Consider the following 26,566-nt stretch of genomic DNA (forward strand, 5'->3'; position numbering starts at 1 on the left):
TGAGTTTTACAAGCAAGAGAGAGAATGCGCAACTATTCATGGACAGCCATCAGTTTTCACCCATAAAGTTGTGGAACAATCATCAAAAGCTTTTGGAATTAGTGCAGTTGTAAGAAAGGGAATGTTATTGCAAAAATTAGAAGATATAGACTTGAGCCACAATGATTCCGAGCCATCTGGATCATATAATATACTTTTAGCACCTCCTGGAAAGAAGGAAAAGCGTCGTCACCATGTCACCAACTTAGATTCTTTAAAGATGGTGCAATTTGCAGGCGTATTATACTTACTATAGCAGGAATGATTATTCTAGGTAGCAAAGTTTGTAGTGTTGTTAAAAGAAAGTGAACTTGTCAGGAGTGTTGAAATGTCACTAAAAATTGTGCCGAAAAGTACGGATTTCTGTTACAGTGTACTAGAAAAACACAAAGTCCTGTTAGAAAAGTTGCATATTGTTACAGCTCGAAGCATATTCTTGCACAAGCTTGTGGATAAAGGCATTCATTCAATTTGTATTTGTGAGATGACCATGAAGGCGGTTTTTGTGCTGATTCCGATTACAGTGACAGTGAGGAGCTAGATGGAATTGTGCCATTGTCGCCATAAAATGATTAGTCAAGAGCTAGGAATATTGGTTGTTTATTGCATTATTGTCATTGTAGGACGTAGAGTGAGAAGTTACAATCTTGATTATTACTTACTTTATAAACTATGTACCATACTGTTTTCGAGTTATCAGTCCTCATCAAATGCTTATTTTCTGTATTTCTTTACTCTCTTATCAAAAGTGTCTGCTTCATTAGGATTATATGTATTATTATGCAGTTGTTTATTTGCTTTCATTGTGGTAGCAAGTCAAAAGCGATTTCTTATGTATACTGTCATTGCTCAATAGCTTACATTTACGAGATGTAACAGAAAACAATCATCTGCTATGTGTATAGAGGCTGCTGTTGCAACATCGCTATTGCAGTGTACCTTGCAGTGTAACTTGACATATTGTGAATTGTCAAGTGCAATGTCTTGCTGGTGCAGGTATATACGTGTACCTATTCCTAAGAAAAAAGAAGTCTTAACAGAGAAACAGCCTGGTGGGCAACAAATGGCTGAAAAATATTTTTTGTTTGTGATATAATTACAAATTGATAATCTTTAGATTTTTTTTTTCCTTCACTGGTACTTTGAATTCTTACTTTTTGTCAAGTTTCATGATTCCTTCCTATAGGTTTTGATGACTGCTACTAAATGACCAAATGAAGATACCTATCCACTCCCTGCACTGATGAAGCATGTAGCATACAATAGAACTGAGAAATTTAGCAGCACGTTGTAAAATGAATAACACTCTTAAGATGCACACAAAAAGTCAGCTACAGTGCTTTATTTCGAAAAAAGAGTGATCAAAAGAAAAACTTAAAGTTTCCAGTCAGGTTCCCCTTGAGAGAAAGCTGTTTGGCTTACAGACACTGAATTAGATGCTGATCTGTATGTGCCTTTTCATTTTATTGTAAAAACTTCCACGATATGTGTAAACGAGAAAATCGTGCAATATTTCAGGACACTCGCTGAAGATGTCTTGTAACTAAGGCAAAACGCATCAGGATGCACAAGTAAAATAAAAAATGAATCTGTAGCATGCAAATGACATTTTTCTTCTAAGCTACACCATTTATATACAGCTGTTTCAAAAATGGCCATCAAAAGAAACTTGTTTGACAAGTGTGTTTGTGAGTGTTGAAATATGATACAAATCGCCATATCTTTTGATGACATCAACTTAAAAGCTTAAATTTTTCATACCACCAAAATACCATAGACCTTAATATGTTAAAAAAAAATTTCAACTTGATACCTCTACCTGTTGCTTAGAAAAAGGAGTCTTGACAGACAGACAGACAGATGGACAATGAATCCTATAAAGGTTCCATTTTTACAGATTGTGGTACAGAACCCTAAAAATTTATGTTGTTCTACTAATGCACAGGATGAACATAAGCATGAGAAAAGTTAATAAAAATCCTCTGATACTAAGTACTGAGCATACTGGCACTGGGCTTTCTTCCAAATAGTTTTTGTGCAGGCAGTTGTTTACTCTGGTTTTGCAAAGTAAAATAGTTGAAAGAAGTACCATCCTGCTGTTTGTTGCTGGCAAGAACTCAACTGACATGGAAGGAGGAAAAATACGAGGGTCATTCTGAAACTAATCCTCAAGAGTTTTTTGTGCTGACTTTGCGTGGCCCACCGTTGAGTCCATGCTTTTGCACAAATTGTTCTAATAGAGACCAATCAATGCTTGCTAAAGATGAATGGAGATTTTACAGTAGACCTGAGTAATTTGAGGTAGTAAACAGTGTGTTCCAGTAGTGGTGCCCAGTCACAGCTTGTGTAGGTTTTTATGAGCAAGACATGAAGCTGTTGTTCATCTCTGGCAAAAGTGCATTGGCAATGATGTGACTATGGGGGAAATGGCAATATGTAGCTGATATCTTACTCTGTTTAACCATGTTGCTGTGACATCTGTTTCTGTTGTCTCCATGGAAATTAAGAGAAAGAGTTTCAGAATAACTGTTGAACTCCTGTAGCTGAAATAAAGTTGTTGTTGACAGATGGTAGTGACTATGGGCAGTGTTGCCATCATGGGGCCAATCAGTTGACAAGGCTCCATTTGTGACGGGATGGAGGAGTTGCTGATAGGCAGGATGCAACAAGTTTTCTTTAATGGAGAGTTAGATGTAGAAGTAACTGTGGATGTACCTCATGGAAATGTGTTGGGAACCTTGCTGTTCGTGTTGTATAGTAATGACATTATTAATAGTAACCTCAGACTTTTTGCCGATGATGCAGTTATCTATAATGAAAGAAACTGCACAAATATTTAGTCAGATCTTGATCAGGTTTCAAAGTTGTGCAGAGAGAAGCAACTTGCTTTAAATGTTTAAAAATGTAAAATTGTGCATGTCATAAAACAATAATATCACTGAGTCATAATTGGAATCGATTAATTAATACCTCGGTGTAACACCTGTAGATTTTAAATGGAGTGAGCACATAGTCTCAGTCAAAGGTAAAGTAGGTGGTAGACTTCAGTTTATTGGTAGCATACTGGGGAAATGCAGTCAGTCTACAAAGAAGACTGCTTACGAAACACTCGTCCAACCCAGCCTAGAATATTGCTCAAGTTTGTGGGACTTGTACCAGGTAGGACTAATGGGTTTGCTTGATCTGTGGGAGAGTGTTACATGGATCCTGAAGGAATTGAGCTGTCAGACTTTTGAAGATAGCCAGAAGCCATCCCAAGAAAGTGTACTTATGAAGTTTGGAGAACTGCCTTTAAATGATGAACTAGGGATATTCTACAACCCCCCACATATCGCTCCCATAGGGATCGTGAGGACAAGATTAATTACAGGACATACAGAGGCATCTTAAACTGTTAACACAGCAAACATGTAGTGTATGAGAAAGAACTACAATTGGGTAGCAGCTGACCACTTGAGTGCTGAAATGTCGACCATAACATTATTTTTAGTATCACACAAACATGTACTTCCACACCTGCAGCTGCAAGCGAATCATTCTCCTCTTCGTCGTCTTCACCACCGCCACCACCACCACAGTGTCATTTTATTTTGTCACAACAGCCTTATGCGACTGGCATCAATTTTAGGAGCAGATGTCACGAAAAACAAAGTTCTGAAACGTGATGATCAATGGAACATCTCTGATGGTATTGCATGCTGTTTGGGAATCTTAAGTGGTGCATCTTAGCTGTCAGAAAAGTGCTTCGACAGTTTGCAGGGCATTAAAACAGTCATTTTAATTACTTTACTTTTCTCGACAAATGAAATGTACGTTTCCAAAACAGCCACACCCTATTTTGCTTACATAGAATGAATCATGACTGCATCCACAGGCTGCAGCTAATTTTTTAAATAGTTGGTTCTGAGAAATAGAATATTCTTTCTGCATTGACAGTATAAGTGATAAAATAATCTTTCTTCTCTTCCATCCATCTTGGCATCATAACTTCTGAGATACCTTGTGAAAATGTTTGCAGTAATTTGGGTTTAGCTTTTGAAGACATAAGGACAACTTACAGTTTTTTTATATTCTTAAAACACTGCATGTTTTAAACTGTCTATTAACAACTGACATCTTTTCCATTACTAGTAAGTCGTGTAAGTGGCGTCATTCTTTCCTTGGTTTTTTCCGTACGTATTTTACCCAGGCATAGTACATTTTGAGGAAAGTATATTATGGAAAGCCTTTATTCCGTTGAAATTGAGAACGTTTGTCCTTTCACCAGCTACATCAAAGTATCGTTCGTTGAATTGTCCAGACTTTTCATGTTCTCAGTGTTTTACACTTAGCATTTGATATTATTATTATTATTATTATTATTATTATTATTATTATTATTATTCTGAGCCAACCAGCTGTTCATGCACTGAATCTCCATCCCCAATATTTAGAAAGATCTCTTAGGTCCTTTTTTTCCCAATACATTGGACATGTAGAAATATCTTTTTTTCTCCTTAGAACCATCTTAAAAGGATGTGTTGAAAGTTTATGAATGATAGTGCAGAGATTATTTTGCTAGCTATTACAGAACAACATTTTAATTCCAAATTAATAGAGTTCTTCATGTTGTAATAAACAGCGTAAGATGATTGTAAATAAATAAAATAATACTCGGATCCTTTTATCCACCTCGTAATTCAGATGATAAAATTGCTGAAAGATTTGAAGAAAACTTGAGTTGAATTTCAAACATGTACCCGACTCATACAGTTATAGCTGGTGTTGACTTTAATTTACCATCGGTATGTTGGCGAAAATACGTGTTTAAATGTAGAGGTACACATAAAACATCATCCAAAATTGTTCCAAATGCATTCTCTGAAAACTATTTCAGCAGTTAGTTCCTGAGCCCAAGTGAATAGTAAAGAGTTGTGAAAACACACTTGACCTCTTAGCAACAAATAATCCTGAGCTAATAACAAGCATCAAAATAGATTCAGGGATTAGTGGACACAGGGTTGTCGTAGCAAGATTGAGTATTGTAACCCCCAAATCCCCAAAAATAAATGAAAAATATACCTAGTCAGAAAAGTAGATAAAAATTCACTTGACGACTTCTTGAGAGACAATCTCCACTCTTTTCAAATTAACAATGTAAGTGTAGAGCAAATGTGGCTTTGATTCAAAGAAATATCGGCAGCTGTTGAGAGATTTAGATCAAGTAAATTAACAAACAACAGAGCTGATCCTCCTTGGTACACAAAACAGGTTAGAAAGAAAGAAAAAAACCATGCCAAATTTAAACAGATGCAAAATCTCAAAAATTTGGCGATCTTTTACAGACGCTCGAAATTTAGCACTGACTGCAATGCAAGATGCTTATAGTGCATTTTTCCATTTTTAAAACATCATAACAAATACCCTTCTGTGTTTATGGGCCTTTTTCTATTTGTCTTTCACATTATAAAGTATTGTACTATACATTTATATGGTCAGAATTTTAAAATTTGCAAATAAAAAATAACAATATAGCAGAGATGTGACTCAGCATCTCAAATGTGAGTTTTACAGTGCCTTGTTGAGAGTCTAATTGTTGAGTTTCATTTTCTAACCATTATTATTAGCAGTTTGTCACAGTAGAGCAAATGCCTTTCTTCTAAAGTAGATTTTCTAGAATGGGTTACATAGGCTTGAACAACACAGAAATTCGTAGGCGACAAATTATCAAATTTCAGTGATTTTGAGTCAGATCACACAGAAGTAGAAGGGAGTAGAAGGGAGTTCAAATGAAGAAGCAGAGGATAATGAATAGACAAACCATGCAGTTAATGCTCCAAACAAATATATTAGAAGTTCTGGTAGAGTGTATGTTGCAGAAGCTCCTATGCATTGTAAAAGGGATTTTCCCAACATAGTCCATGAACATCAGGAAATATCTACTGCTGGTAAAGAAACAAGTATATGTGAATCGTTCAAGAAATTTTTCACTCATTAAATAGTACAGAAAATTGTTGACCATACAAATGAAGAAGCTTGTATCTCCTGTTAGCGTTTCTGAAATATGTGCTTTGATGGGAATTTTAATTGTAATGGGAATTTGCCTGTACACCAATATTTCTTTATCTGATTTATGTTCAGATTTGTTAGGAAGAGCCATATATAGAGGAACTATGAGTAAGTCAGGAACAAATCAGTTATTGAAAGTTCTTCGCTTGATGATAAAGGCACCAGGGCAAAAAGACGTGTAAGTAACAAATTTGCTCTGCTGCGTGAAGTATTTGAAGAATTGGATGCAATATTCTCAAGATACTTGAGAAGCGGAACTCACAATACAATTGATGAAATGCTATGTCTTTTCAGATGTTGTTGTCGTTTCAAAGTTTTTCTCAAAGACAAACGTGGAAAATATGGTATACTTGTTAGAATTCTTAGTAGTGTAACTGAAAGATATGTAATAATAAAGTAAGTGTATGCTGGTAAAGACAGTAGACCTGCCTGTGAATGAGGTTCTCTTGGGATTGTAAAGAGAATGATGGAGCCAATAAAGAATACGTGCTACAACATCATAACTGACAATTTGTACACTTCTGTGGAAGTGGTGGTAATTCTGTATGATGATTACAATCTTACATTGGTTGTGACACTCAAATCCATCAGAAAACAGATACTGCAAGAACTTAAAATGACAGCAGGCAGAGAGCTGTATTCTTCCAAATTTGCTGTCAAGATCCATCTATAAGAAGCCTCCAGTAACAGTTGTCTCTTACATCGCAAAGGAAAAACAAAAAAAGAAAGTAAAATCTGTTGATGTTGTGATCACATCACAATGCAGGAGTAGAAGTTGATACCACAGAAAAGTAAACCCATGTAAACCTATACTATAATTCCACAAATGGAGTAGTGGATGCCATAGATCAAATGGCTAGGACATACATCCACAGACTTGAAAGGACTCTAGTTGCATGCTGTTTGATGGGGAAGATCCTTGGAAAGAAACTAGAAGCAACCAAAATTGCTGCAAATGAGGAACCAACTAGGAAAGCAAGATGCTACATATGTTTGAAGAATGCAAGTAACCAGAGAGCCAGAGACAGCATCACAACAACCAAGTTAATATGTAGAAGCTGTGGTCTTCATCTGTGTAAGAGTCATTCAGAATAAACCATTTTGTGTGCAGGAGGTAAATATCATCTGTAAATGACAGTATTCTCCACAAGTGAAAAGAGTTTTTTTGAAAGTTTTCAATGTATTATAACCTATATTTGTGCAAGTGCTTTTATTTCTATTTTTGAAACTTTCTGTCAAGGAGAAAACTGTAGTATTCAGTTATTAGATCCAAGATTGCATAGAAACTTAGAACAGTCTGTGTGAAGTATAGACTTTTGTATTGGTTATACAAACTTTCGTTGTCCAAAAATTGGTAAATGTTATTGTTACATTCACACTACATGTTTAAAAATTACATTTTTAGTTATGTTGTCCCTATTTCATGTTAAACTAATTTTACATTGGAAACACAGTTATTTAAAATAAATACATGTTACAGATTTACAGCTTACTGTAACATGGGTAAAATTTGCCCTTGGTTCATGCTCCTAGGGTTAAATACAGAAAATTACAATGATTTAGTAAGAGAGAACAGAAGTTGTTTTATACTTGATTTTGAAAGCCCACAGGTTGTGTATTAAAAAATATCAGTGCTATTAGGATCAAGACATTACAAAGGACAAGTGAGCATGTAATTACAAATTACATTAGCATGTTGTCAAACTCTGTTACGTGTGATATGTGAATATTTGGTAGCCTCTGAGGATCCATCTTCCATGTGATATCATTGTTTAAATGGTCGTCATAGAACTTCTTTCAACCGTCTTTTTCTTTTACCTGTTGCAGAGAGGGTGAGGATGATAAGTTATAGCAATAATAAGTTAATGTTGTGTGTATACCTGCAGAAAGTTGTTTCTCTTTCAGGTGGGGCCCAGTATCCAGGTGGTGGGGGCGGGGGTCAACAGTGGCCTGGTGGGCCACAGCAACAATTGGGAAGTTCACCTACTCCATCTCCTGCCCACACTCCCCCAGCTGCTACCGCACAGTACCACCATCACCACCGACAATGGCCAGCCCAAGGTAGTTTAGGTTTTATGCTCTTACAGTTAGTTGTAATGCACTCTTCAGACTGTTACTTTGCTTGATAATTCGTTCAAGAACTGTCAAAATAGTAACAAAAATTGTTGTAACAATAATAAATTTACCATTTATAACAATGATGAAAATTTCTGGATGGAGCTATATGTAAAAAGGAGGTAAAGGCAATCACTCACTCACCTTCAGTAGATTGATGAAATTGAGCATAGTAACAATAACAGAAAACAGCATTCACAATAGATATCAAGCAGAAACTTTTTTTTCCAGCAATAGTACACACATTCACACACACACAACCACCCAAACACACATTATTTTCATGACAGCAATGGCTCAACCGCTGTTTTCTGTTGTGTGTTATTGTGCTCCATGCATCAATCTACTGTTGTGAGTGGTTGCTTTCCCCTTATGTTACGTATTACTTTTGTCAATTATTTATTCCAAATCAGTCTTAATAAGTGCATTTACACCAGATCACTAGTTTCACAATATTCAGTTATTGTTACAGATTTCTATCTTTGTTACAGTTTTCCATCTTATTATTTTGTGATTGTTTTTGCATGTTTGAAACTTATTCTTCCATGTAAATGAAAACTGGAACAAGTTCAGTATAAGTGCATGTAGTAAGCAACAATTTGTAGGTATCTCTTCTGTATTTACTTCTATACTCTCCTTATGAGGTATTGTTGCGGATGCTAGGGGAAAAGTGATTTTTCTCCCACTCTCCATATTCTCTTGACTTGGCTCTTTTAACTTCTGTCACCCCCTCAGACCACTTTCCTGTAGTCTGTTGCACTCACCACAGGTCAGTTGCTCACAGTCTGTTGCACTCACCACAGGTCAGTTGCTCACAGTTCCTGGAAGTCTGCAAAATGATATTTGCACAGAGGTTTCTTCATAGCCCCATATAGGTGGTAATCAGAAGGGGCGAAGTTAGAGGTGTGGCAGTACCTGGAGCCCCATTTCAGCAATGACAAGCCTCTTTTCTGACTCACATGGAGACGAGTGTTGTCATGATGGTGCACTCTCTCCAAAGAATGACACACATCGCCTGTGAATTTCAAGTGTTCACACCCTCTTTAACACAGGAACAACATTGTCTAGTGCTATCCTTGATGATCACGCTCCACTTCATCCACTCACGTAATAACAACAATATAGAAAATAGTTTGTACTGTGGTGTGATTACACTTCCAGTGATTGTCCTGACACACAGAGTTAGACCAAAGTACTATATACTTGTAACCATAATTATGAGTCAAATGGTGCACCATCAATGATTGGAAGAAATAAAGTTTAAATCAATATGGAATGCCTCTCATAAGATACCAAGTGATTTTTATGGTTAAGTCAGGAATGTGTGAAATTTTACACACACGGCATCACAGTTTATGAAATATTGTTTGTGCTGAAATTAGAATGCTTTCCAAATGTATTTATTTGTTGAAGCAAACACACACAAAAAGTTTGCATTGACATCAAGATGAAGGTCCCAATGAAACAGCTGTAAAAACAGTATTCCTAGAACTTGTTTTCAACTAACCTTGCTCTAAGAAAAAGTTTGCATTTAAGGAGTAAGAAATAAAAAATGCAAATTAAGTCCCACTTTTGATTGTTCGTAATATGCCTTGGAGGTTTCTTTTTGCTTTGATCAGGTAATGCTAAAAACTAACAGAATAACAACAGTATTTAGCAGTCAGTCCTTTTAGTTGATAAGTGCTATCCCTGCACAAAGAGAAGCTTGTAGGCATGTCAACTGATGCAGACATTATTTTCTGAACTGCCAATATCTGCCCGTGTATGTGCCAGCAATCAAACGAACTCAGTGGAGTTTGCAAAATGCTACAAGAAATGTATCTAGATAAGAATGATCTAATTAGGTTTGATGTTATGTTTCTCCACACACCGGTGCTGCTGGAAGACACAGTCAAACTATTTCAACATGCACTCACCACCACATAAATTCAAAGTTCTATAAACAAATAGACTAATGTACTGTGAGACCTACTCTAGCTTCAGGATTTACTAATCTCCATATGGAGTGCTTTGAGAAAACGATTCTCGAATTTGTGTGTCTGAAAGCAGACTTATTCTACATACATGTAGATGATAATTCCATAGTTTTGTTACATGTGGTAGAAACCTATAAGAATTGATGCGTCACCCCAACAGTGTACACAGCAACTTCAAGTTCACTGTGGAGGACAAAAGTAGATGTTTATTGTTTCTGGACAAACTGATATGGTATACAAATTCATATATTCATGTAATAATTTGTGTGAGGAGTTACATGCATTGTGTAACAAGGGTCACGTGAGGTGGAGTTGTATAATTAAAACAGAGAACGTACTCTATTCTCGGAATTTTGGAGAACATTTTTCAGTTTCACATGAATAAAGGGAGTAGGAGAGTATACCTCACCTGAGAATGTTCGGAGCTTGGATAAAACGGCAGGCAAAGTTCCTCAATGCGAATAACGTTCTCCAATTTCATATGAATAAAACTATAGGAGTTTCTCACAAGCAGAACATGTTCTCTGTGTTTTTTTAAGTGAGCTCTGTAGCATGCTTGAAACTGAATAAGTGCTGTTGAGGTTAAGTTTTACAAAGATTTTTTTTAGTAAAAATGACAATTTATATTGATCAGAAGACAAAAAAGATATACGTAGCCCAGAGAAAGACTAGAGAGGGAAACTGAAGAAGTTTATGCAGGTTTAACAAGAATAACATTATTTGGCCACTGAACTTATTTCCCAAAAATCTTTGGAGAAGATTTTCAAACAATTCCAAAATGAAAACTTTTTATGCTATTTAAGAGACCAAGTTTTCAGGCTGGTGTAGGAGAGAGCTTAGTAGGTATACACCAGACAACTGTGTTACTGACAGTTGCAGATGTTCGTGTTTTCTCATAGCATAAATCTTATGTTTTGTTACTGTATGTTAGAAATAAGTAGACGTATCAAAAAACGATAATGAAACTGCACTGGCCACCGCTGAAGTACACTTCATGTGTTAGCAGACCATTTTGCGTCATATTTAACCAAAACTATTTTGTGTTGGAAAACTCTGACAGGATTCCTGTTTGGAGTAGATGAAAATTTGATATATTCATAAGATTTTATTCTCCTAATGTAAACACTTAATTCAGCAACAAAAAAGTTTGCCGCAAGTCGAAACTTCGATAATGTAGTCAGAAAATGCATTTTCACAAACTGTCCATAATTGTCTTAATAATTCATTGATGCACATAAAACTAAAATTGAGGTGTAGTGCAACTCTTCCAATGCCATTTCCATGTTTATACATTGTATAGTTTGTCTCTTGGACGAATTGAATAAAATGTAAAGTCACGCTTGGTTTTTTATGCTTGATGTGGCACATGGCACACCAAGAATGTGCTTCGAATTTTTCATGCAAATGAAATTGAGAATTTTCTCAGATAATGATGGTTTGCTCTGATAATCTTATCTGCAGACTGTTCTCTTTTTTTATTTATGTGACCCATGATGTCAGAAATTGCCTTCAAAACGAAGCGCATGACCACAACATATTTTGTGACTAAAAGCAATGCCTCATTTTTTAATGTCAAAAATCTTCCTGCTACCATTCACAATTTTTATCTACCATACCTTGCACCCAGATAATTTCGGGATATAATCCTCATTTTCAGTTGCATTTCTTATAAAATTGTAACAGCAAGTGAAATTTAATGTGTACTGTATGTGAACTGCTGCACCTTTAACTTCTCAGTAATGCAAACAAGTGACTATATATCATTAACTTATGCCCCTGATTCCACAGGTGTTGTGAAGTAAAATTTCTTTCATATTTATAGGCTTGCATGCTTTAAAGGCTGGGGTTTATGTCATTGCTGATAATTGTGTTATGCACATTAGGCTGTGGTTCAAGGCATAAGTCTCTGCCTACCGTTTTGTCTTCCATTGCTAGAGACATCATCTGAGGCTTTAATGACTCAATAAGCAATTGCAGTCTCAAACAAGCTCAGCAGACTGAACTGTTTATATGTATCCACACAGCAATTGGTTTTGGATGCCATCAGCCAGCTGCCATGATAATGGAGTAGTGCCGATTATGTTATGGAGCTCCTACTGGGGAAGTGTTGGTGCTGTCTGTTTTGTTTAGCAGTAAAGTCCATTCTAATTTCACTCTTCTTCCTTTCTGTTAATGTTGTTTTTTGTGTTTTTGAATTTCTGTTTCTTGTTTTTTGAGTTTTTGAATTTCTGTTTCTCTGTACATCTTAGCACAGTAATGGTTAGTATGTGCTGGACCACAATGTCAGAGAAACAAATTTGGTGGTTCCCTGGTCCCATTACACGATGTGAAACTGCTGATTTATCGCCATGCCCTGGTGGCAGTTGTCTTGTATTCCCTAGGGCAGGTGATAATGCTTCTTCTTCTTCTTCTTCTTCTTCTTCTTCTTCTTCTTCCTCCCCCCCCCCTTATTCTCTTCTTCTTCTCCCCCCCCCCCCTTTCCACATATCTGTAGGATAAGAGGTGTCTGTAACAATAAATTTTCCCATTCTTACATTACAGTGAAGCTTCCGGAATAACGCAGAATCTCAGACAATAAGCATGTCACTTGGCAATGTCCTCTTTGCAGGCTGTGTTGATAAGTATTCAGAAAAATACTGAACCTACTGTGTGTGTGTGTGTGGGGGGGGGGGCTATAGATTGAGAGCCATACTCATAAAATGATTCCATGAAGAAAGGAGGGAAAATGTGTTGCAAGAGAGAGGACAAGAAATCATGCTGTAGGTTAGAAATGAAGATTGAATGCATTGAATGTCTGACTAGCGTGGGGTGGGGTGGGGGGGGGGGGGGTGGGGCAGAAGTAAGACTACAGAATGTTGGAAGAACTGTACTTTGCTGTAGATACAATGACATGTGTCTTTTAGAAACATTTTCAATTTTGGCGAGCTTATGGCCTTTTGCAATTTAGATTCTCAGAAAAATTTTCCTATTGGGGATTTTTTTAGGTGAACTGTTTTCAGTAAACAGGCACATACACAAGGTCTTCCACATAACACCGCAAGATGAAATCCATTCTTTCTCTTTGTTATAGGCATTTTATTGCATTTATCCACATTCACTTAAGGAGAGCTGCCATTCATTACACGAAGTCTCTAAAATTCTTTACAATTGTCCTGCGATGAAACTTTCCTATAAACAACAACATTGTCAGTGAACAGTCTTACAGTGTTGGTGATCGTATCTGACAGATTGTTGATATAGATTGAAAGCATAGAAGTTCATAAATTGAATCACCAGGCTTTGTGGTGCAATGGTCAAAATACTGATTTCATATTTGGGAGAAGTATTGTAGTAGTTCAGATCGAGTGAAGTGGTGCAGTAGGAAGATACTGGAATCTTATTCCGGAAGACAGCAGCTCAGATTCCCAACAGGCCATTCAGCTTTAGCTAGCTTCCCCATGTTCTCCCTAAAAATCTTCCGGCAAACACTCATATGATTCCCCCCCAGTGGCCTCACAACTCTTTTATAGTACATGCGGCCAACACAGGCCCCCACCCTTGCAGCTCACGCCCTTGCAGCTCACGCGCTTGCAGCATTCCTCTTTCTGTGATGCATTTCCACCCTTCTACTACTCTTTCCCCTCTGATTTTCCATTGTACAGTCTTTTTTGTGCAAACCACACTTGGATTTGTTTTATGACTTTGGACACTCATTTTCTTCCCTTCTGGCATTCCATAACTTTCATTCTTAATTACATGATCCCCATTGTTCAGTTACACCTGCTATTTCCCTTCCAAATTGTACAGTGGTACAGATCGTGCAGGAAGGTCACCCAATGTGGTGTAAATTCCACCTTTCGTGCCTTTCTGTGTTTGCACCTTTCCTTTATGGCGAAGATGGTATGCCAGAAACCCAGCATGGTAGCTCTCCCGTGGGGGGAAGGGGGGTGGGAGAGAGAGAGGTACCTTCTTGATGATAGCTTCCAGACGATGCAGAGATGGCACATTGGATGCCTGAGCTGGGAACTCCCCACACATGCCAAGGAGTATGGGCCTGGTGCATGGGTTCTCCAGACAATAGTGTAGTGGCTGGGTAGCCATTGGTGTGGTTGGGTGGTGCCCTTGGGGAGAGTCCTCTTTTGGAATGGATGGTACCATGGCAAATGAGCTGCAACTTTTCTTCTCCTGGCCCCAGCAGTTTCTGCTGAAGGAAAGACTTATTACAATGTGGAGATATATGACCCCAAACTCTTACCCTCCCAGGCTATGCCATGGAAGGAACATAACAGCTAAGAGACGAGGGGAGAAATACTCACCCCACTACTTAGTTTGTTGTAGTACTGATGGTGATTCCTTTTTGGCTGCAGATCCATTATTCTTCATTGAACACCTTGGGGATAGCTTTGTAGAAATAGCAGCTATTACAAAAATGAAAAGTGATTCAGTTCTGATTTAAACTGCATTCCCTGCTCACTCGTGGATGCTGCTAGACTGTGACAAGCAGTGTGACGTTCTTGTAACTATAATCCCCATATAACAGTTGCAATATGGAACAGGGTATCATCTTCCATTGGGTTGCACTGTTTTTCAAAGAGAAAAGAAAATCCAAGACTCTTGACTGAATTATTTATCAAGAGGCCAAGAAAAAATTGCTATTTTTTTCATCCTGTACACTGACTATTACATATAATACAGCTTATTACATCATCCTCTCATAGCAACTCTACCCTTTGTGTTTCCTGCGTCTGGTCGTTGGGGCTGCTCGAGTAAATTCGCTCCAGTGGTGGTTGGGGTCCTCCTCCTACTACTTCCCCCACACCCTCCTTTGGGACCATTGACTCCCCACATGTCGGAGCATCCACTCCCAACCACTGGCTGGAGAAACAATGTCCTCTTCCAGCATCTCTTACCAGGAGGGTGTGCCCTGGGAACATTCCCTTCCCAGGAATCTGCTGACATGCAACTGGATACCACCCAGTGGCTGAAAGAGCCACAGGTTGCAGATTGTAGGACTTTGTGTTCCTCCTCCTTTCCCGGAATCTGGGGCAGACGAGCCTTTGCAGGCGTCAAAATCACCTGAGGATGAGGACAAGAACAAATCGTCCAAGGAGGAGGACATTCTGGTTGTCACCACCTCCCGCCCCCCTCCATGCCACTGGACCACATATGTTCTGTCTCACTATTTGGGGCACTGTTCCTGGTGGCCCCTGTGACCCAGAATCCCCCCCACACACACACACCTCGATTTCAAACCAGTGTGTATTAATGTATCCTCGCAGCTGGTGGCAGCAAGTGGCCTGCTTGGTCTTTTCATGTCCATACAGGATGACCTCTCAACAAACCTGACTGGAATGACTTCAGTTTTGCTGTTGCCCTTAGCGGGTAAGTTGTTACCATTGGACCACTTACCCTTCCTTTGCAAGATGATCAAAGATTCTAAACCTCTGTAGACACAATTCCCCAGCCTGCACTTCATGTACTTGATCAGTGGGCGAAGTGAATTCACTTACTTCTACTACACACCAGCTGGGGCCATATAAAGCTCTGTTCAGTGATTGGGAATTCATCAGTGGCCTAGCCCTTTGCCCTGGCATGGCTCCTGAGCCAGACCATATCCACAGCAAAATACTCAAACACTTATCAGTAGATTGCCAACGCCACATTTTTGCTGTTTTCGGCTGTATCTGGAATGAGTGATTTCGCATCTCAGTGGCGAGGAAGCTTGATCATCATGGTACTGAAACCAGGTGAATGCCCCCTTGCAATGGACAGCTGTCCTCCAGTTAAGTATCACTAATATTCCCTGCAAGTTGTTCGAACGTGTGGTGAGCTGATGGTTGTGTTGATACCTTGAGTCTGAGGGGCTTTTCACTTCATCCCAGGGCATAGTCGTGACAATTTGGTATGCTTGGAATCGGCTATTAGGCAGCTTTTTCCCAGTGTCAGTGCCTTATCACTATTGTCTTTGACTTGCAGAAAGCTTTTCACACCACATGGCATCACCACATCCTCATATTCTACCTGAGTCGGGTCTCTAGGACCCGTTTCCAACTTTTGTGTGGACTTCTTGCCACACCGTACTTTCTGTGTTCAAGTTCATGCTTCCCACAGAACAACCCCCCCCCCCCCCTCCCCATGGCTTATTATTGTCAGCTGAAGATGTCATGCATTGTGCACCTGTCACCATCATACTATCCATCCACTACCAGAACTGTAGCTTAACGACCAATTGCTCAGTGTTGTGGAATCTTATCGCTTTTTTGGAGTGGTCTTCTTCAATGCATAGTTGACATGGTTTATCCATCTTCACCAGCTTAAGCAAACTTGCTGGTCACTACTCATTGCATCAGTAATGTCAGCTGGGGCGCAAACCGATCTGCACTTTCACAGCACTACAAAGGTCTGATCCTGTCCTGCCTTGATTATGGGAGTCCGATATATGGCTCGCCATTGCCTTCAGCATATGTAGGTGCTGGATCCAATACATGATTGTGGGGTCCAATTTTCAATAGGTGCATTTTGGACTAGCCCTGTGAACAGCCTACTGGCAAAGGCTCGTGTTCCTCCCCAATAGATCAGGTGCCAACAACTGCTGCTCATCTATGTAGTACACTTTCTCTGCTCTCCTGAGCATGTGAACTACCACATCCTTTTTCCTGGTAGACAGATTCACCTCCCACAACAGGGGCTGAAGACTGGAATCGCACGCAGTTTGCATACAGAGTCTCAGAGTCTCTGCTCTGAGCTCCGCTCCCGCTTCTTATCGGGGAGCAATCAAATACACTCCCATGGTGTGCATCCCATCCATGATCTGTCTTGACCTATCCATTGGACTGAAAGACTGTATTTCTTTGCTCCCATTTCCTGGCCATTTTCAATGCATTTTGCAGAGTTGGTACCTGCTGCTCAAACCCTCACTCGTGTTCATCCTTGCACCAGCTAGACATTCCTAAAAAGGCAATGATTCCTTGAGTAGTCTTCAGGTTATTGACCACACTACCCTTGACACCCATTGGTTGTTACTATTCAGGACCTCCTTTCTGGATTCCATCAAGCTGGATGGCCGGTCTTCATCTGGACCCCAGCTCTTATTGGCATCCAACGGAACGGACATGCAGACCAGTTGTTCAAGTTGGCTACCAGGATGTCGACTTTGGAAATAGAGGATTGTAACAAGACCTTTAGTCAACTGTACATCATCAGTTGTTGGATGCTTGGAACACAGATTACTGTGTCGTGCTTCCTCCGAACAAACCCCAAACAGTAAAGGGGTGCATGGCCATGTAGTGGTCTTCCCTTCATGCTTTTCTGTTGGCTTCACATTAACCACAGTTAGCTGAACCATGGCCACATCTGACGACATGAGGATCGATCCCCCTGTCTGTGTTGTGCCTGTTTGGCAGTGGCCCACATCCTTCTGGACTGCTGCAATTTGGCCATCTTACCATGAAACCTTTACCTTGCTGACACACTGCCTCTGGTACTAGCAGACAATGCCAAACCAGCATGTGTGGTGTTACATTTTCCTGCTTGTGAGGTAGGGCTAATTGGTCTCATCAGCCACTTGAGGGACTGGAGGGGTGCCTCATCACCTGCTTTGACCCATTGGGCCAATGGCTGCATTTGCTCAGTGTTCTGGGATAGCTCCTGCTCTTCCAACCTTTTAAATCTGCTTTGCTAGTTTGAGTGGGTTAATGGCAGGTGAGAAAACACCGGTTGAATGCAAAAGGTGCATATCCAATCACGTAATACATCCCGGCAGCTTCCAACTGTTGTCTGAGCAGAGCAACTTGTGCATACTTCAGCCTTTCATCCCTATCTCACTTTTACTTGCTTCTGTCTCTTGGTTTTTCTGATTCTCGGATAGAAGCAGTTTCATTGCCCTTCCCCTCCAGGGGCTTTTCCTGGCTTGACATCTGTAGGATGGGCAAACCGATTACCTCATAATTTGTTCCCTTTAACCCCATCAGTCCGTCTACCCATGATTCCGGTATGACATGTTTCCTTCATCATCCATCCCAAATTCAAACTTACTTAAGCTTTTAACTAAATTTGGTCTGAGGAGAAAATAGTGCTCTAGGCACAATCATCTTCTCTGACATTCGAGCCCATAATGATTTTTATCTTTGAAGTTGTAACTGGCAGACCGAGGTTCAGAGAATCGGGAAGATTCCTTGGCTATGTATTCGATGAGAAATTTATCCTCACTTAAGAAACCTGAAATTATGAGCATAAACGGCTCTGAAGAATGCAATAGGGCTTGGTATACAAGCAGGTTTGTGGACTTTTGTTTGATCATAGTTGGGCTGGTGTTGTACAATCGATGTATCAATGTGGCCTTCGTATCTAAGAATTTAAGGCAGTGACAACTGTCACATCAGATTACCAGCAGGCATCTTTAGAGCAAGCACCAAATCCATTGCTGAAACTGGTGATTCACTACGGTCTCCTGCAAAATTTCCTTGTTATGTGACACACTTACTTAAAGGGTGCATCCAACAGCTCCCAGGTTTTGTGTTGCTCATGCACCAATTGAACATATTTTATTTTAGTATAGAATAGCAACAAGACCTTTCCTAATTTCATGTCTGAGCAGAGTAGCAGCTCTTAAAGTCTGTGAGTGAGTGGCATAAATTTTTTAATCCAGAGCTGGAATAAATATTTATACTACATTTTAATCATCTCAGAATGAGAAGAAACAGGTGCAAAACGACTCGGCTGTCATCAGACCTAATTGCATAAAATTTATCATTTTTAAGTGCATCCAGCACTTGGCGCAGAAATAAAGTTGCAATCATTGTACTCAGTGGAATTCAGTGGCCTGAGAAATCTGACGGGAAAGCACATGGTTAATGTTTACTTGGATGCACGAGAGATTCTTCTCATTGATTACTGAGTAAAGACTAAAATGAAACTGTTGGCTTAATTTCATTAATCATATTAGATGATTCAGGAAAGCCTGCAACTTAAGTTTGCTAGTGCCTAGACAGGCAATGAAAGTGATGTACAATTTCAAACAAACAAATGCAAAAATGCACTTGAAAATGAGAATAAATCCTTGAAACACACTGTGCAAAGCATTTAAAAAAAAATAAATAACTGGTGCAATTTTCATTATTTAAATTATGGAACTCTTGACTACTATAAAAGTCTTCTGGATTAACGGGATGAAAAAATTTGCAAGTAGAGGCCTTGATTGCAAAATAACAACAAAGCAGTTCGCACTTGCCCAAAAAGAAAGGGTCGTTCGAAGTAGGAATTGTGGTACCATTTACCCCGCTTACTTGATTTGGTACCGTAAAGAGTTTAACCTATATTCCTTACATCTAAAGAATTTGTTTTGCTGGAAATGTTTATTAATGTACAGTGAAGAGTTATTATTGCTGTAGAAACCTTAACAGATGCTCAAGTATGATCTTTAAAAGATGCAGTCTACTCCATCAAAAACATTGGGCAAAGTAAATTGACCTAAAAGAGAAATGTGACTAGGATGAATTAATGTTTGTCGTTGCAAAATACTGAGGTCCGTTCTATCCAATATTTTGCCCACCACACCTGGAACAGCTTTTTGTTGCCCTCCCAGTCTCTGTAATATCATTGTCAGACCCTATGCTCCCTCTGCACCCATTTCCCTACCATATGGCTCCTACGCTTGTGACTGTCCCCCTCCCCCCCTGCCCATAAGACTTGTCCTATGCATCCTTCTATCACCACGTACACTAGTCTTATAACTAGCCTAGTTTGGGGAGCCCTCTGTGAAACAATATATGAGGGGTATTGGCTGTTATGTAAACTCTAATTGGCCTTTTACATTGGGGTGTCTATCACCATGTTATCAGTTAGAATGAATGGGCAAAGACAGTGAGTGTATACTGGCAACAGAAAATATCCTTTTGCAGAACATGCTCTACCACATGACAGTCATGACCTCGGTGCCTGTTTCACCACACGTGCCATCTGGATTCTTTCCCCAGACACCAGTTTCTCAAATCTCTGCAGGTGGGAACTGGTGTTGCAACATGTCCTTGGTTCTTGCCACCCATCTGCCGTAATATATTTTAATTTCTTCAGTCTTAGCATTTCTTCTCAGTAATTATTCCTTTCTTCACTCTCTTTTAGTTTTCTATATATTTTTATTTTCTGAATGTCCATCTTCTCTTGCGCTGCCTCCTGCCCCCCTCCACTCTCTTCCCAACTCTACCATATACAGTGCACTTAGTTTTCTGCTCTTATTAACTCGTGCATGATGTATTGTCAGTAATCTCTATCTTGCAAATTAGCCTGCCTTCCAACTGTAAGCTCTCAGGTTTTTAAATCTTGTCCAGAGCAGTCCCCAACAATAAGTCTTTATCTCCTCATGCCATCCTTCCCCTTCAATCTTTCTGCTAGAAGTAGCAACCATTGGCTCAAAACAAGCTTGCAAATTTAAGTACCTTCATATGTGTGTTCCTGTTCGGTCAGTAGATTTTGTTATCTGTCCAGTTACCTACTTTCTTGTATATCAACCAGATCGAGAGCACAGCAAAACGGGACAGTAGGGAAGACAATAAAAGAAGTAATGGAAAACATTCCTGTGATTCTGGATGCAGTGAAACCCCACTTTTACAATTTTCAAGGGACTTCAAAAAAATAGTATAAAATGTGGGAAATAACATTTTAAGCTGTAAAAGTTACGTATTGGATACCCCTTGCATTTTCGCACTTCCTGTATGAAATATTTACATAATATGCATCAAAATACTTGTCAGAGACTTATTTATTATCTAATAAAGATTCATTATCCAATAAAAACTACTGATGTAACTGGAGCTGATATCTGGGAAGTGGAAATGTTTGACTCGATCTCGTACATCATAATCAATGTTTTTGGAAAGTCTGCAGATGTCATTCATTATTTAAATAATGAAACCCTGCACCAGTTACGTATTTTTTCATGTCTTGCACAACGCATTTTGAGAATTTTCTTTAGGTACTTTGCCTCCTCAGTTACACACACACACACACACACACACACACACACACACACACACACACACACACGCGCACGCAATCACTCACATCACAAAAAATACATACATAAATAATGTACTTGACAGTGAAAGTAAATTCTCGAAACATTTATTGCTCGACATGAAAAAATACGTGATTGGTGCTGCGTTTAAACTAAAAACATGTGAGTTATGCAAAGTGAATGATAGTGCCAACTAGTGGAAATGTTAACAAAAGACACCCCCCCCCCTCCGCAACTAGTGCTACAAGTGATCAAACGCCAAAACACACTAAATATGGTTTGATAGAGGTGTCACAACGAACACAACAATCACGAAACTGTGATGCACACCAGAGTGAGTTTGGAAATGGTTGTGATTGGTCATGATATCTTGAATTCGGACGAACCTAGTTGCTCTCATCAGCCACCATGCTGAGTTGAGCATGGCAGCGGCAGGAGATATATGGCATGAATTATTCCAACTTTTCCATGTTTACCTGCCACTGAGGATAGTGCCCTGGCGTCAAAAAGTTAACTACGTAATGTTTGTAAACACTGCTTGATGGCCAACATATGGCCAGCATAATTTTCTGTCATTTTTTCGCAATGTGTAAATTGTGGGAAAATTATAAATCTGTTAATGCAAAATTGGGTGTGAATTTACATTGCGGACATAAGAAATTTCACAGGAGCAACAAAAAATGTTGTAAACAGCGGCATAACATTAATTTCGGGAACGTAAAAGTGGGATTGTACTGTATCACCTTTCAAGAGTAGTTCAGCTAACTTACATATGCCATTTAATTTTAGATGCTTACTGGTGTATAGTGTTCAAACTGAAATTTCTTACAGTACTTTATTGTGTTGTATCTTCCCAATGTAGGTTCCATGATTATATCATAAACTCACTTCTACGTCTTGATTTGAAAACAAGACTTTTTTTATTTTGTGTTTGCATGTAACCCTTTTACATTGACAAGTAGAAATTTTCTCTTTGTTCACTTAATTGTGGATTTATTTGGAAAATCATTTTCTTTATGCATAATAGTCGTGATACCACAGTTCTTTACTTTTGCAGGACCAGCGACTGGAGCCCAAGGCCCTCCTGGGTACTATCCTCGAGGGGCTGGTCCAGGCCCTATGCCACAACATGCACATGTTGGTGGTGCTTGGGCTAAATCAGGTCATGGTCATGGCCAGCCTGGTGTGGGTGTAGGTGTAGGTGCTGCAGGTGCTACTGGACCCCTCTTCAGTTTACAGCTATTGGTGAACCAAGAAATGAACCGTGCTGCATTAGCTTCAGCAGCTGCAGCTGGGGTTGGTGTTCCGGTCGCAGGATCTCCAGGAGCTGGCGTTCCCCCATCGCACCAGCACCAACAGCCAGTGCCCAGTGTTGTAGCAGAGGGAAGTGTTGATTTAAGTGCTGACAGTTACCGCCGCCCTCTTCCTCTTACTCACAGACCACAGCAGTCACAATTACAGCAGCAGCCCTTGCCACTTAACGGGGAGGTTAGCAAAGATACGGTTAGTAATTTTTGTTTTAAGAATTGAGACATACATTAATTTTTGTGTTAATGCTTGAGACATGCATAAATGTTACTTGAATCGGGTGTGTAATTTTATAACCGAAGATATGTTGTAATGTGCCATTGGCAGAATGCCATAGAAACAGTTTCATTGCATTTTCATTATTACTGTGGTTATTTTTATCAGGATGAAAATTCACTGTGAAAATTCTAAAACTACAAGGAGACAAAACGGCTCTTCAGCACTTAACTTCAGGAGGCAAAATTGAAGAACTGCTGAAAGGTGCACTTGAAAACACAAAACAGTATCCTTAGAGGTTAGAAATGAGGGGCAAGTCAGCACACCCCAGGATGAGAGGGATTTGGTTGTTAAGGACAAAGGGAGGTGAAGTGAAGAGGCTTCCGAGTATTGGAGGTTCATTGATAAGGACTGTAGCGGCTTAATTCCAGAAATAATAGGACAGAACGAGAAGTACGAAGATAAAGGAGGTGGAATGGGTAGTGGAGTTAGAACTAAGAGGATAGTGAGGAAAAAACAGGAGGAGACGAAAAAATCCCTGGATTCTGTCCCCAGTAAGTCCTATGACTTTTATTTGTCACTTACCACTTCTTTCACCCTGGTGATGGGTGCTGATGTGACAAATGTGGAGCATCACCGTGGTTCAGAATCCACGTTAAACTGTTGGCTGCCCCCGCTCCATACCCCACCCCACTCCCACCCATCTCCACAATAATTACCTGGGTAAATTAGCTCAAAGTTCAGACGAATGCAACAGCTTACCACATACAACAGGAGCACTATTAGTAAAGCATTGTGATGTTCAAAACAATCTTGTGATTGATGACTGGTTTAATTTAACCCTCCGCTGGGTGCGCCTTCCATACTTCCATGAGTGGGCGTGTTGCGGCTGTTACGCCGCAGTTATTATTACATTTTTAACCTAAAAAAAAATAATCTGTATATAATTGCCAGTTACATGTTGTTGGAGAAAACATAACATAACATTACATGGCTCTACAAAAGTAATCTTCTATTTATTTGTTGCTGTCACAATTGTCTTTTATTGTCATTGTAATTTATTGCCTTCATGGTTCTTTTAATTATATCACTTAATTGCACTGATTCACATGAAAAGAAAGTAACAAGGGGACACATTATGAAATGGAGCATTCATAAATTCCCACTCCTGTTTATGATTGTGAATAAACTGGTCACCTTCCGTCTGCAGCTCACTTTCACATTGCTCACATTTTTTATCTATGACACTGTTTCTTGCATACGTTTTTCTTGCATTTTATACACACTGCTTTGGTTCTGTTGTTTTTATGCCTGCCACATATGTAGCAAAGTCCAGTTTTTGTTGGCTTCTTGGTCTTCTCTTCTTCATGCCTATACTTGGTCAAGAGGGCCTGAATATCCTTGGGAAGTGTCTCCAGTAACGCTCGTTGATTCAAATGTTCTTCCATTAGGTCCAGAGCAAGATCTTTAAAAAAAATTTGTCTTCTTTCATTGTTATGAGGATTGTTGAATTTGAAAACAATGTTTGCATTTATCCCAGCAATATCTAGATGTCTGTAGAAAAGTGCAACTGGCCATCATGGCGTTATTCTGGAAGTACTGTAGGATGAGCACATGTTATCTACAGTGTCTAGTCCTCCTCTGGTAGGATTGTAGTCCAAATTCACTCTCGATTTCTTAGTCTCTTGATCTATTTCATTTGTGCTATGCATTGTTGATAAAAAAAAATCACAGCTTTCTTCTTTTTAGGAACAGTAGAGACCATACAAAAATTGTCTTGAAAACCGAAGGGATATGACTGGACTTCTCGGCTTTTATTTGCTTGGAATTCTTGAGGTATTTTCTTCTTATATTTATTCATGGTTCTCAAGAGAGTCAAACCTTTGAGATTTTCAGCGAGCGGGAAGTTACTGTAGTAATTGTCAGTCATAAGATTTCTGTTTGTTTTTTCAGTTGGTGGTACTATCTTTGCACAATGTCATCAGGCTTGTTAGACTTCAGCTAGGGTCCTGGCATCTGCTTCCCACAGTAAATTTCAAAATTCAGGGTGTAAAATGTTTTGGCATCACACAAGGCATAAATCTTGGTCCCATATTTTGCAGGCTTATTAGGGATGTTCTGTACAAATCCACAGCGTCCTCTGAAAGGATGCAACATCTCGTCAATAGTGAAAAGCTCGCTGACATTTTAGTGAACAAGGCAGTTGTTGACAAACTCTTGATGGAAGTCCTGAATAGGTGCTAGTTTGTCACTTGCTTTCTTTCATTCCGGGTACTCAGGTCGTCAAACCTAAGAGATCGAAGCAGAAAGCGAAAGTGCTTATAGTTGAAGAGAGCTTGTAAAATAATTATTCCTGTATCATCTCCATCCCGCAGTTAACAGCAATTCATGTGTCTTCTTTTCTTTATACCTGTTAGATATAATGCACCTAAAAGAGCCTTTATCTATCGTTTTGTGGTGTGTCAACAGTCTCATTCTCTTGAATATTGAACTTCAGCTCTTTTACTATTCTGGATGTATCGGTTTGTATTTTCCACAATGTTGTCAATCATCCCATCAATAATAAATAGGTAAAATGCATCAATTTCTTTTTCCATAATTTCAGCACTTGCTTTTGAACCTGGCTAAACTATTAGGATGATCTTGGCCTTGGTTTTAGAAGAAGAAGGAAGCGGTTCACTTTTCCAAATAGTTTCTTTATACTACATAAAATCAGTAATCATCTGTTTGTTGTCTCCCCTCTTCAATCAACTGGTCATCTCTTTCCTCTGTTTATTGTTCGGAGTCACTACTGTGGTTTTCTTCTTCAATAACTACTTCTTCCATCTCAGATTCACATGAATCTGACAATCCTTGTAATTCTTCTTCTGACAATTCTTGCAGTACTTTCTCTTCAGGACATACAGTTGGATGCTGCTTATCAAATGCCAACTTTTTCTCGATTTTCATGCTTTTATGAGACATTACGAAACACATGTTTTTATAAAAGTAATATATTACAGCAAATCAATATCCAATATGGTAAAAAGTAATGAAAATTGCATATGGGAACTTCGATTCGATTCGAATATTCATTATATACTAATATAAAAGAAAGGTTGCCTTGAGGCGAAAGAAAAACACAAATATAGAAAATACTTACATCACACGGCGCATAGCGGCAAACACGTTGCAAACGCAACACTCACGTTTCAAACAATAATAGCAGTCAAACTGCTGAAAGCATGAATTGCGCAGATGTACTAAGTGGTGACATCTGTTGAGAATAACAAATACTTATCTGGACGTGGACGCAACTGTAACACTAATTGTAATACTAACAGAAAACTAAATCTTGCAGCTAACTGCCACAGGCGCGTCCACCGATGGGTTAATATTGGATGGGAGAACCCAAGTAGCCTAAGTTGTGAAGCAGGCAGTCAGGTCCCTCACCAAAAAAACCCTGAAAATTGTTTGGGCATGTTCAGCAAATAGGGTATTTGACTGTATTCTGGAAATTGTCTTAAATCATTAATTATGTCATTTTATGCTCCTAACAAGCTTTTCTTCCTCTCGAGTTTCAGTACTCTTTTCTAATAACGGAAATGAAATTCAAGTAATTTGAAAGCCCGTAAAAATGCCCCTTCCAAGTAAGTGAGTGACATCCTGGCTATCTCGTTGCTCCTACGGTTATAATGCTAATTCACAGTGATGTGTTTTCTAATTTACATTTCAGAAAATTGGTTACAATTGGTGTGTAGTACCATACTGTATAAATACATCTATAAGAACTCCTGAAAAGTTGTTTTTGAGTGTTCCAGCATCATTCAACAAAAATAAACTCCTAGTGAAAATTGTTGTTTTACCAAATTATACCTCAATTATTTGGTAACCC

At 39.1% G+C, this 26,566-nt stretch overlaps 1 protein-coding gene across 4 annotated transcripts in view; it reads left to right on the plus strand.

The window, feature by feature from the left end:
- Positions 1-26,566, plus strand: part of LOC126457473 (nascent polypeptide-associated complex subunit alpha, muscle-specific form) — a 144,662-nt gene that overhangs the window by 42,029 nt on the left and 76,067 nt on the right. For all 4 annotated transcript variants that reach the window (XR_007585474.1, XM_050093765.1, XM_050093766.1 and 1 more), the window contains exons 4-5: positions 7,993-8,148; positions 22,226-22,671. Coding sequence is in view for 3 of the 4 variants with exons in the window: in XM_050093765.1 (XP_049949722.1) it covers positions 7,993-8,148; positions 22,226-22,671 (602 nt within the window). In the remaining variant the exon portion in view is untranslated. The remainder of the gene's footprint in view (positions 1-7,992; positions 8,149-22,225; positions 22,672-26,566) is intronic.

This window comes from Schistocerca serialis, chromosome 2 (genome assembly GCF_023864345.2).
Source record: "Schistocerca serialis cubense isolate TAMUIC-IGC-003099 chromosome 2, iqSchSeri2.2, whole genome shotgun sequence".
In the NCBI taxonomy this organism is placed as follows: domain Eukaryota; kingdom Metazoa; phylum Arthropoda; class Insecta; order Orthoptera; family Acrididae; genus Schistocerca; species Schistocerca serialis.